Source organism: Bombina bombina, chromosome 12 (genome assembly GCF_027579735.1).
Source record: "Bombina bombina isolate aBomBom1 chromosome 12, aBomBom1.pri, whole genome shotgun sequence".
Classification (NCBI taxonomy): domain Eukaryota; kingdom Metazoa; phylum Chordata; class Amphibia; order Anura; family Bombinatoridae; genus Bombina; species Bombina bombina.
Window position 1 is genome coordinate 78,410,513 of NC_069510.1, and position 14,465 is coordinate 78,424,977.

At 35.4% G+C, this 14,465-nt stretch overlaps 1 protein-coding gene across 2 annotated transcripts in view; it reads right to left on the reverse strand.

Moving 5' to 3' along the window:
* Positions 1-9,737, reverse strand: part of LOC128642978 (glutamate receptor ionotropic, NMDA 1) — a 360,366-nt gene extending 350,629 nt beyond the window's left edge. For both annotated transcript variants that reach the window (XM_053695888.1, XM_053695887.1), the window contains exon 1: positions 9,353-9,737. In XM_053695888.1, the coding sequence (XP_053551863.1) occupies positions 9,353-9,610 (258 nt within the window). In that variant the 5' untranslated portion in view covers positions 9,611-9,737. The remainder of the gene's footprint in view (positions 1-9,352) is intronic.
* Between the last annotated feature and the right edge of the window lie 4,728 nt (positions 9,738-14,465).

A 14,465-nucleotide genomic window follows, 5' to 3' on the forward strand; every position in this document is an offset into this window, starting at 1 on the left:
CTGATCCACCCTCTGGGAGAGAGTGTAAACAATTTTAGGTAGTTCCGCTGGATCCATTTTTATGGCTTCAGTATTATGTAATGAGCTGATTGTGGTTGTGGATCTCAACTGCGGGAAATATATGATTGTATGCCTTACTTTAAGATACAATGAGGAAGTTACAATGTATCTGTCTGTATGGCAGCTGAAAGTTACTATTTGATTTAAATTCCTGATCAGTATTTCTGAATCAGGTTGCACAGCAGTTGTTAACCAAACGCACCGTGGATGGGATACACTTTTCCTGATAGTCACTGAGCACACAGGAGGAGCGTTAGGTCAGTACAGATGCAGCAGGCTGTTAGTCAATTGAAGTGTGATACACGCTGATAGCTGTGCTGTTTGTGAGAGCTGACAGGCAGATGGGTGGAGCAGGTATTATGTGCTGTGCTGTAGCGTTACTCACAAAAGTTCAGTCTGAAGTTTATCACGCTACTCCTGAAGCGTGTGAAGAGGAGTATGAGGAGGTATCCTGTGAGTGTGGTCCAATGTAAGTTAAGCGTCTGTACAAGTTATAAAGTTCACAACTTATATCGGATGAGACTGCAGTTGCGGTTTGGAAAACACTTGATCTGCCAGAGGCAATTAAGCAGGAAAATAATGCAGCAGCGGTGTTTGTTAATCCAAATTAGGAAATGTTCAGACTTAGCATATAAGTCTCTTTCAGTTGCTCTAGTAGGCTCCGTATTAGAAAAGGTTTAAATACATTCAGATAGTTAGACTTGAACAGAGAGAGGTAAATCCCTGCAGCAGGTCTGTGAAGCTGTATGCTAAACTGGAAACAATACTGAAGCAGGGAGGGAGGCGTGTCCAAGCTTTAAATAACCTTGCTAGGTGTGAGCACAGGTAAAAATTAAAGGTACAGAAAGGAATAAGGAAATCCATGACATAAAGGGGCATTGTTCACCAAAGTCACAATATGTCCCCAGACGGTTCTTAAAGGGCCATACACACCCAATAAAAGTTAATATACTCTCAGGGGCACAATCTTCCAGGGGCCATAGTCATGAGGAAGGAGGCTGGCAAATAGGCTTCTCCACAATCCATGGAAGCAGGGCAATTTTTCATTTAAAGGGCCAGTTACAAATAGCAGTTTGTAACAGTTCTGATCAGGATCAGAGCTGTGTGTAGATCTAACGCTCCACCTAGGAGTTTTAATCTTGTTCTTAAGTTTTTGCAACGTGCTCCGTGTGAGCCTATGCATTCAGTTGACATTAAATTGTTGTCCTGGAAGGTTCTTTTTCTATTGGCTATTGCATTGGCACGCAGAATTTCTGAAATGGCTGCCTTGCAATGTGAGCCTCCTTATCTGGTGTTCCACCCTGATAAGGCTGTCCTACGTACCCATTTGGGTTTTCTTCCTAAAGTGGTGTCTGATCGTAACATCAATCAGGAGATTGTGGTTCCTTCCTTGTGTCCTAATCCTTCTTCTTCGAAGGAACGTTTACTTCATAATTTGGATGTGGTTCGAGCTTTAAAGTTTTATATTCAAGCTACTAAGGATTTTAGACAAACTTCTTCCTTCTTTGTTATCTACTCTGGGAAGCGTAAGGGTCTGAAAGCTTCTTCGACTTCCTTATCTTTTTGGATGAGGAGTGTTATACGCTTATCTTATGAGTCAGCAGGACTTAGACCTCCTAAAAGGATTATGGCTCATTCCACTAGAGCAATTACTTCCTCTTGGGCCTTTAAAAACTAGGCCTCTATGGATCAGATTTGTAAGGCGGCTACCTGGTCCTCCTTACATACTTTTTCAAAATTCTACAAATTTTACGTTTTTGCCTTGGCTGAAGCAGCTTTTGGGAGAAAGGTTTTGCAGACTGTGGTGCCCTCAGATTAGGGTCCTCCTTCCTTTTACCCCTCCCGTTATTATTCAGTGTCCCCTAGAGCTTGGGTATAGTTTTCCCAACAGTAAGGAATGATGCCGTGGACTCTCCTCATATTAAGAAGGAAAACATAAATTATGCTTACCTGATAATTTCATTTCCTTCTGTATGAGGAGAGTCCACGGCCTCGGCCCGTATACTGTGATGGGCGGACAAAAACTAAATTTATGCTTACCTGATAAATTGATTTCTTCTATGGTAAGACAAGTCCACGGATTCATCCTTTACTTGTGGGATATTATCCTTCCCTACAGGAAGTGGCAAAGAGCACCACAGCAGAGCTGTCTATATAGCTCCCCCCTTAGCTCCACCCCCGAGGCATTCGACCGAAGGTACAGGAAGAAAAAGGAGAAACTACAAGGTGCAGAGGTGACTGAGTTTAACTAAAAAAAAAATATAATCTGTCTTAAAATGACAGGGCGGGCCGTGGACTCGTTTTACCATAGAAGAAATCAATTTATCAGGTAAGCATAAATTTAGTTTTCTTCTATATAGGTAAGACGAGTCCACGGATTCATCCTTTACTTGTGGGATACAATACCAAAGCTACAGGACACGGATGAACGGGAGGGACAAGACAGATGGTTAAACAGAAGGCACCACTGCTTGAAGAACTTTTCTCTCAAAAATAGCCTCCGAAGAAGCAAAGGTATCAAATTTGTAAAATTTGGAAAAGGTATGAAGCGAAGACCAAGTCGCAGCCTTACAAATCTGTTCAACAGAAGCATCATTTTTAAAAGCCCATGTGGAAGCCACCGCTCTAGTAGAGTGAGCTGTAATTCTTTCAGGAGGCTGCTGTCCAGCAGTCTCGTATGCCAAACGGATTATGCTTTTCAGCCAAAAGGCAAGAGAGGTAGCCGTAGCTTTTTGACCTCTACGTCTACCAGAAAAGACAACAAACAAAGAAGATGTTTGACGGAAAAATTTGGTCGCTTGCAAGTAAAACTTTAAAGCACGAACCACGTCCAAGTTGTGCAACAGACGCTCCTTCGTAGAGAAAGGATTAGGATACAGAGAAGGAACAACAATATCCAGATTAATATTCTTATTAGTAACAACCTTAGGAAGGAATCCAGGTTTGGTACGCAAAACCACCTTATCGGCATGGAAAACAAGATAAGGCGAGTCGCATTGCAATGCAGATAGTTCAGAAACTCTTCGAGCCGAAGAGATAGCAACTAAAAACAGAACTTTCCAAGATAGAAGCTTAATATCTATGGAATGCATAGGTTCAAACGGAACCCCTTGAAGAACCTTAAGAACTAAATTCAAACTCCATGGCGGAGCAACAGGTTTAAACACAGGCTTGATTCCAACTAAAGCCTGACAGAACGACTGAACGTCTGGAACGTGTGCCAGACGTTTGTGCAGTAGAATTGATAAAGCAGATATCTGTCCCTTTAAGGAACTAGCTGATAACCCCTTCTCCAATCCTTCTTGGAGAAAGGACAAAATCCTAGGAATCCTGAGCTTACTTCATGAGTAGTCTTTGGATTCGCACCAATAAAGATATTTACGCCATATCTTATGATAAATTTTCCTGGTGACAGGCTTTCAAGCCTGAATCAAGGTATCTATGACCGACTCAGAGAACCCACGCTTAGACAGAATTAAGCGTTCAATCTCCAAGCAGTCAGCTGTCGAGAAACGAGATATGGATGAAGGAAGGGACCATGAATCAGAAGGTCCTTCCTCAGAGGCAGTCTCCAAGGTGGAAGAGATGACATCTCCACTAGGTCTGCATACCAGATCCTGCAAGGCCACGTAGGGGCTATTAGAATCACCAACACTCTCTCCTGTTTGATACGAGCAATGACTCGTGGAAGCAGAGCAAACGGAGGAAACAGGTATGCTAACCTGAAATTTCAAGGAACCGCCAGAGCATCTATCAGAGTTGCTGATCGGAACAGCCAATAGAATGCAAGCTTAATCTGATTGGCTGATTGGATCAGCCAATCGGATTGAACTTGAATCTGATTGGCTGATTCAATCAGCCAATCAGATTTTTCCTACCTTAATTCCGATTGTCTGATAGAATCCTATCAGCCAATCGGAATTCGAGGGACGCCATCTTGGATGACGTCACTTAAAGGAACCTTCGGGTAGTCGTCGGTCAAGAAGGATGTTCCGCGCCGGAGGTCTTGAAGATGGAGCCGCTCCTCTTCGGATGGATGAAGATAGAAGATGCCGCTTGGATGAAGATGTCTGCCGGTCTGGATGTCCTCTTCTGCCCGTATAGGATGAAGACTTCTGCCGCTCCGGATGTCTTCTTTTGGTCCATCGGATGAAGAGTTCGGCCCGGTTGGGTGAAGACAACTCAAGGTAGGGAGATCTTCAGGGGGGTAGTGTTAGGTTTATTTAAGGGGGGTTTGGGTTAGAGTAGGGGTATGTGGGTGGTGGGTTGTAATGTTGGGGGGTGGTATTGTGTGTTTTTATACAGGCAAAAGAGCTGATTTCTTTGGGGCATGCCCCGCAAAAAACCCTTTTAAGGGCTGGTAAGGTAATAGAGCTGTTAACTTTCTTAATTTAGATTAGGGTAGGGAATTTTTTTTATTTTGGGGGGCTTTGTTATTTTATTAGGGGGCTTAGAGTAGGTGTAATTAGCTTAAAATTCTTGTAATGTGTTTTTATTTTTTGTAATTTAGTGTTTGTTTTTTTAATTTAGTTTAGTTTATTTAATTGTAGGTAATTGTAGGTACTTGTAGTTAATTGATAATTTAATTATTGATACTGTAGTGTTAGGTTTAATTGCAACTTAGGTTAGGATTTATTTTACAGGTAATTTACAGGTAATTTTGTAATTATTTTAACTAGGTAGCTATTAAATAGTAAATAACTATTTAATAGCTATTGTACCTAGTTAAAATAAATACAAAGTTGCCTGTAAAATAAATATAAATCCTAAAATAGCTACAATATAATTATTTGTTATATTGTAGCTATATTAGGGTTTATTTTACAGGTAAGTATTTAGCTTTAAATAGGAATAATTTATTTAATAAGAGTTAATTTATTTAGTTAGATTAAAATTATATTTAATTTAGGGGGGTGTTAGGGTTAGATTTAGCTTTAGGGGTTAATACATTTATTAGAGTAGCGGCGAGGTCCGGTCGGCAGATTAGGGGTTAATAAGTGTAGCAGCGACGTTGGGGGGGCAGATTAAGGCTTGTCTAGTGAGTGATTTCTGGTTTGCTGTCATAATCCTGTTTAAAAGGATCGCTATGTCAAAACAGTATTTTTGAAGCAAAAAAACTGAGAATTTGCATATCTTACCCACAATTCTCTTGTGCATTGGAAACATTGTATATTAAGAATTTCTGGGGAAAAGCAAGCGGGGATACTTGCCTAGATGTACTAATTTGTGTGTGTGTATGTATATATATATATATATATATATATATATATATGTGTGTGTGTCTGTATGTTTATATGTAATAAAGGGATGCTGACGCATCTACAGATATAATCAAATATCCTACTGGCTTTTTTAACTGACTTGCTGCATTGTTTCCTTGCTTTTATGATCTATTTTATTGTTGTCTCCATAAAAAGTACCTTCTATTACAAATCACTACGCTTCAATTTAATTAACCTGCATTCTTCCAGAGATCTGAAGAGGAAGTCATTTAATTCCCAGATAACAAACAGATCACATTCTTTGTTTACTACACTTTATAGTTATGATCTTAAGAAATGTTTTGCTTCATTATAAGTGTATTGATATTTGTGATTTAAATGGTTTACAGTGTACTGATGCATTGTCATAGTCAGGCAGTTAAAAGAAATCGATTTAAAATGTAAATATTTCTTCAGTGTGTTGGTGTTGAATACAGAATGCTCAGTCATTACAATGTACAGACATTCTTAATTTTACTTATCTATTTTTATTAAATCCCTTTTATAATAGCTGTAAGTTTTGTATTAAGATCATTTAAATTTTTGTTCTAAGGTTAAAAATATATTTGAGACACCAACCAAAAAAGTTTTCTTTTTAAATACAGAAAATGTCTTGTTTTTTAATAGTTTGTCAATATAAAAAATAATATTAAAATGTTACGGTCTGTTTCCATACTATTTAATCTCAAAGACAACAACATGAAACAGGTTTTGTAATTTGGTAAGAGTTGCTTATCATTCTTAATATGGGAACGTTTTTGTGGTTTTGGCATTGTACATTTGTAATGGCTTTGTTGCAATCAACATTACAAAAACAACTAGATAGTAAATTAAAATATTCTAATTTTTAAAGAGAAATTTTAGTCATAAAATATATATTAACTATATGAAAATATATTAAAATATGTATCCATAAAAAAAACAGAGCTGTTTCAAACTAAACTGAACTAACAAACAATTCATACTGGAACATTTAATCTCATCGATAGGGAGAACTACACAGCTATATTGGAGGGCACAGAAAAAAGTAGGTTTATGCAGCATACGAACAACCAATTAAGAAAAATAAAAACTATAATATTTTTATAGGTTTTAAAATGAACTCTTAAATACAATTAAAAAAATGTGATCAGTGTCCGTAATAAAATTATTTTGTTTTTAAAAAAAATCATAAATTTATTTCTCCAACTACATTAAGAAACAATATCCTCATACCAAAAAAACCCAACATATTTTAGTCAGATTTTCTAGAATAAATCCTTAATTTAAGATCATTATTTTTAATGATTATTCTGTTTATTATTAATATTATTATTAACAAAAAATAATAATATATTCATAACTCAACACATTTTCTTTGGTTTAAATAACACTGTACTTGTAAAGTAGAAAATCACAGCTTAACAACCAGGGTCAAATCCTGCATGATTTACAAATTAGTTATATTTACTCAGATAACACAGCAGCTAAATGAACGGAAGAATATAACGGATTATGCATGGAAATTAGGTAAATCATATAAGAAACACCCACTGATTTCAAATAAAATATAATGAAATGACAAATTGTCTAGCTAGAAGGTTTTGATCCATAAATCTCTATAATTTAGGAACATTTGCCCACTGAGCTGGTCACTGTATACAAAATAATGTATCACCAAGAGACAGCTGAGACGTATAAAATGTCTGCTTCTGGAATAAAAGCATAGCTGAAAAATGGTTTTACATGCATCAGCAGCAAAATGCTCATAGCATAGATTGCAGCATCCATATTAATTCTTTTTATGCAGTGCAACGTTCTCTAAGCCACTCAGATGAGTAAAATGCTAAGATACAGACTATACAACTATTGTAGCAATATTCAGATATTATATATATATATATATATATATATATATATATATATAAAAATTAATTTTGTAAATGGTGAGTTGTATCCTAAGGAATAACACATTTAAAAATTGTTTAAACATCAAGGGTTGAGCACAGTCAATGTTCATTTACACTTTCTGTCCATTACCTATGACATGCAAAAGAACACGTTTGTCTATCTATCTCTTTGTCTATCTGTTATCTATCTAATCTGTCTGCCTAATTTATATAAGCGTGTATATAGACTGTAAATACGTGTCCATAAAAATTGGCAATGGTTATATTTGTAATTTAGATATATACCTATGTCATTGCCCCATAAACATTGGAGGCATGACAGATTACATGACATTTATTCAGAGATATCTTACATGCCTATTCTAAAGGTTTTTAGATGTTTCCCTGGAAGAAACATTGTTTAGCTTAATGTCTACCTGTGCTTCTTTTCTGGTGCTAACTCACATAAAGGCTGCAATGCGGACATTTCAGCTTCATTGGAATTCAGTAAAGCAGCAGTAGGGGGTATGGGGCTTACTCTTATCCAGTACATTTGAAACCTAAGGAACGGATATGGGGTGCAGAAAGTAGGTTCTTCATAGGATACCAGGCTATATGGAAATATTGAAACTAATGTAAAATAAAAAACCTGCAGAAAATCTACAAATGTCACTGTGTTTCCTATTCAAAATAATCTTTTTGCTCTACATTTGTACTATGGGATGATCAAGACTGCACTACATCATTTAATTAGCTTTAAGGATTGCTCTGACAGATAGGTAAAGTGATGAGGGAAATATCAGCCCTATTACTGCATCTCAACTGTGTATACAGCTGGGATTGCTGATCAATAAGAATGCCTCATTTGATTGGATCATTCCCATCATGGTAGTGATCATTTTCTTTCCAGAATTGTTAAGGATATATAGATATTGAGAGAGAGAGAGAGAGAGAGAGAGAGAGAGAGAGAGAGAGAGAGAGAGAGAGAGAGAGAGAGAGGAGGAGGAGGATGGAAAAGAAAAGGGAAGAAAAAAGACAGGAATTGGAATGGGATATAGAAAGAATTATATAATGAATGGAAGAATTAGAGCAAAACAAATATGAGAGAAAGAAGTCTAAGATATAGACTGACTGGATTTAAAGAAAAATAGAAATGTATTGAGCAATGTTTCTGGGCTCTGACCCCTAGGAAATGTGTGTGTTTATATGTATGTGTGTATATATATATATATATATATATATATATGTATGTGTTTAAGTATGTATACATACACACACACATACATATATATATATATATATATATATATCTGTGTATGTGTGTTAGATGAATTGTTCCTGGCTAAGATACTCTTTAATTTCCTGACACACACACATATATATGTATATATATATATATTTGTGAGTTGTGTGTATGTGTACAGGCATGTTTGTAAATATATATATATAGATATACGTACATACACACACACATATATATGTATATATATATATATTTGTGAGTTTTTCTACCAGCTATCGATCCTGAATACCCTGGCATACACAAAAATATTGTTTTAAACCCAATGACAGATTCATTTGTTGATTCTTGTCTTATGATGATGTTCACTTCTACTGTTCTTCATCATTTACACAAACTATACGGAGACTATACAAAATATCTGTATGGAGATAAAATGCTTAAAGGGACACTGAACCCAAATTTTATCTTTCATGATTTAGATAGAGCATGCAATTTTAAGCAGCTTTCTAATTTACTCCAATTATCAATTTTCTTCATTCTCTTGCTATCTTTATTTGAAAAGCAAGAATGTAAGTTTAGAAGCCGGCCCATTTTTGGTTCACAACCTGGGTTGTCCTTGCTGAATGGTGTATAAATACTGTCCAGAGTGCTGAACCAAAAATTGGCTGGCTCCTTAGCTTAGATTGCTTCTTTTTCAAATAAAGATAGCAAGAGAACAAAGAAAAATTAATACTAGGAGTAAATTAGAAAGTTGCTTAAAATTGAATGCTCTATCTGAATCATGAAAGAAAATGTTGGGGTTTAGTATCCCTTTAAATGATATGGAAATGAAATGCCCATGAAGTGCTAATGTACCAAGCTGCCATGACTGGGTGTCAGTTGATGATTAGTGGAAGGACTTGACCATCTCCTGTCAATACCTGGCTGGAGATGAGATCCTCACATACTGAGAGAGCCATCTGTATAGCATTTGATTTGTGGGTCACTGAAGTGGCATTTAGCTGAATTTTCCCATTCCCATGTCTTTTATTTGCTTGGTTCACCGCGTCTCTAAATGTCTGTTCATTTTTCTTGTTGGTCAGTACTGCACCAATATTCACAATTTTGGGATCACACCCAGCACGGGCAAAAGAAAATAAAAACAAGACAGCCAGAAGGAAGAGGCGCATTCTGTCCATGGATTGTGCACTTCCAAAGTGAGCCAACGTCTTGGTCTGATGATGCTTCTCAGCTCCACACTGGATGAAGCTGAGATGCAAAACACATGTAGGAGAAATCTCCCTGAAGGTCTGGAAGGAATAACAGGGTATGCAAATACACTTCCCAACCAAGGGAAGCAGCTCGTTCAAAGGAACCTTGAAAAAATATTGATTTTCCTCTGCATTTCAGAATTACTTCTTCTAGAAAATGGTTTTCAAATATGAAATATTCTTTTGTACCCACAATCCTCAGTAAATAAATAAGTAGGTGATGTGGAAAGATATCAGAGTGTTTTATGCCCCTTTGGAAGCAGTGTGTACTCTAATTGCTGTCTTGCTGCTGTCCGTGGTGCTGAAATGAATTCAGTTTCTGCTCCCCCTCACTAACAGCTCAGTGCTTGAAGCCCTCTGCAGTATGAGCTGCCTCCAATAGATGCATTTCTTCCCTCCCAAATATCAGCACAGACGTACCTTCCCCAGGGTGTCTGTCACTACAAAATATTACCCGGTAACAGTACTTGCAGTTACATTAACTCCTTCACTGTATTTGCTTTGAAAATAAATCGAACATAAATATTATATTGAATTTTTTTTCTTATATATATATATACATACACATACACACACACTGACTATATATATATATATACACACACACTGACTATATATATACACACACACACTGGCTATATATATATATATATATACACACACACTGACTATATATATACACACACACACACACACTGACTATATATATACACACACACACACACACTGACTATATATATATATACACACACACTGACTATATATATATATATATATATATATATATATATACACACACACTGACTATATATATATATATATATATATATATATATATATATATACACATACACACACACACTGACTATATATATATACACACACACACTGACTATATATATATATACATACACACACACTGACTATATATATATACACACACACTGACTATATATATATATACACATACACACACACACTGACTATATATATATACACACACACTTACTATATATATATATATATATAGACATACACAGACACACTGACTATATATATATATATATATATATATATATATATATACACACACACACTGACTATATATATATATATACACACACTGACTATATATATATATATATATATATATATATATATACACATACACACACACACTGACTATATATATATATATATATATACACACACACACTGACTATATATATATATATATATATATATATATATATATACACATACACACTGACTATATATATATATACACACAAACTGACTATATATATATATATATACACATACACACACACACTGACTATATATATATACACACACACTGACTATATATATATATATATATATACACATACACACACACACTGACTATATATATATATATATATATATATATACACACACACACTGACTATATATATATATACACACACTGACTATATATATATATATATACACACACACTGACTATATATATATATATATATATATATATATACACATACACACACACACTGACTATATATATACACACACACACTGACTATATATATATATATATATATATACACACACACACTGACTATATATATATATACACACACACTGACTATATATATATATATATATATACACACACACACTGACTATATATATACACATACACACTGACTATATATATATATACACACACACTGACTATATATATATATATACACATACACACACACACTGACTATATATATATATACACACACACTGACTATATATATATATATATATATATATATATATATATATATATATATATACACACACTGACTATATAATATATATATATATATATATATATATCCATAACCCTGTAATTTGTACATGTTTACACACATAATAATGACATTTATATTACTCATAAGAAAGAACGTATTAATTTTTATTCTGTAAAAGGATTTATATACATAAGCCCTTTAAATTTATTTATGTATCTTTAATCCAGTTATACAAAATAACACACGTTTTATTGTTTTATAGTTTAAATGGATATGATATGCAAGTTTTCACCGTTCTGAAATGTTTCATGAATTACAACTATTATCATTTATTTTTAAAAATGTATTGTTTATTTTAACTTAATTTTATTTTCTATTTTTTTTGTTTGGTAACACAAAGGGCTAGATAACCAGCCATTACAAGTGCTGGTTATTGCTACCGCAAGCTTGTGGTAGCAATTAGCGCTTATAAAATTAACCAGATTTCAGATCTCTGGGTAATTTTATAAATATGCCATAAATGCCCCTAAAATACAGTGTAGTGTACAATTATTTTTTTTTAAAATAAAATAACTGCACTAGGCAGTAAAGTTGGCGGGAGTGGGGGAATGTAAAAGTGCCTTTACATTGAGGTCTTTGGGAACTGTGTGTTCCCTGTACATATATATATATATATGTGTGTTTACATACATATACATTTATGTGTTAATATGTGTACATGCGCATATTAACACAGATATATGTGTATATAATCATATACATATATATTTGCTGCCATCACTGCGCTACTTACCCTCATCGCTGCGCTTAGGTTCTGATGATGTCTATGACGGCCTATGGAAACACGCTATCGTGAGCGCAATGCTTCCTAGCAATGCGAACGTGAGCTTGCATTCGCATTGCGCTTAACTTGTAATGCCAGCGCATAAAAGTTTGTGCTGGTATTACTCAGTGAAGCGCTAACATTGCTTGCGCGCAAGCGATATTTTTTTTTAATAACTTTATTTATAGATAGAATCCAATATATACATGGTAGAAAACATAAATTAGCTTGGCTTGAAACATAACAATGGTATTAGGAAAGTACAAATAACAGCGGAGTATGAGATCCTTTGTTTGTTTACATAGTCAGTGACAAGTATTAGTTCACCATGTAGAGGTATGGATTCACATTTTCTTATATATAACAAAACAGTATAACACTTAAAACAAAACAAAAAACTAACATACATATAACAAAAATAAGACAAAACATCTTACCTGGAGCAATCCGATTTAGTTCGCCCCCCCTGGACAAGAAACAAGAACAAGGAGAGGAGAAAGAAGCGACACAAAGAAGGGACCATACCAAAGAGGGTTTTAAAGTAGCCAAGTTTGTGCATAACCAGGTTATAATTAATAATTACTTTAATAATTACTTTTGGGGAGCTGGGAAAAGCCAGTTACCCATAAGGTTTTCGCTTAAAATAAAGAGGCTGTTTCTGAATGGGTAGATAACCCTTCCCCGAACTGCCACCGGTAAATGTAGAAGATAAGTTTCCCATTTAGATATGAAGCGCTTTATTCGCCTTTCTGGATCCCCCTTCACGTCTGCCTGTTCGATTAGCATTTGCGAGTGTATTCTTCTAAGTAACTTTTGTAGAGAGAGGGATTTATCTCCAGCCCATTCTACCAAAATCACTTGTTTTGCCAGAACTATTACTGTGGATACTAGGTTATCGAAAAGAAGTGGGCTGTCATTTGATATTAGGAAGATTATACATTGAGCTGAGAGTACTATCTGGGTTCCTGTTACCTTCGTAAGCCAGTACGAAATTTTGAGCCAAAAGCTCTTTAACTTGGGGCAGTCCCATAACAAATGCGCGCAAGCGATATTTAGTGCTCCACTTTTAATCTGGCCCAAAGTGTTCATGAATAAATTATCCTTTTAGAATGGGGGGTGTAACTGTCAATCACCAGAGCTGGGGAAGAGGTCCCTATCATCTGATGAACATGAACAATTAATATTTAGGTGTCAGTTGTGGACATAAATACATTCTGTTAATGTTTAATTAACCCTTAATTTAAAACAAAATACTAGTGTAAAAAGTATTAGTGCTTTTGTGTATGTTAAAGATAAATGCATTCCCCTTTAAATGTGGATATATCTACATTAATAAAATATACAAAATTAGCAATACATATTGGGGGATATTTATCAAAGGTCTGGTGGACCTGATCCGACAGTGCGGATCAGGTCCGCCAGACCTCGCTGAATGCGGAAAGCAATACGCTCTCTGTATTCAGCATTGCACCAGCAGCTCTTGTGAGCTGATGGTGCAACGCCACCCCCTGCAGATTTGCGGCAAAACGTCCACCAGCAGGGAGGTGTCAATCAACCTGATCGTACTCGATCGGGTTGATTTTCAGTGATGTCTGTCCGTCTGCTCAGAGCAGGCGGACGGGGTTATGGAGCAGTGGTCTTTAGACCGTTGTTTCATAACTGGTGTTTCTGGCGAGCCTGTAGGCTCGCCAGAAACACGGGTCCTCAAGCTCCATTCGGATAAATGGGCCCCATTGTGTCACTTTTTCATATTATAGTGTAAAATAACATTCTGTAATTTGTTAAAGTATTTTATTAGAAGACAAATATCCTTTTTTAATTAGGTGCTTAACCCATGAAAAGGGGTTAAATGAACAGTCAGAGTCACACACACCCAGGTACAGCGTATTGCTGATCCAAATAAGGATCTAAAACAATGAAATGATCTACTGTATGTAAATAGGGCATTTAGGACTAGATTACAAGTGGAGTGCTAATTTAATGTGCCCGTAAACGTTTACGGGAACACATTAAATAAGGGCAATAGCACTTTGCACTCAAATTCATTAACTAGAGATCAGACTTCTGGTTAATAAAAAAAAATGTTCCCTAATTGTCCCCAAAATAAAGTGTAAGGTTCCTTTATCAAAATAAAAAAATGGTAGCATCTTTATTT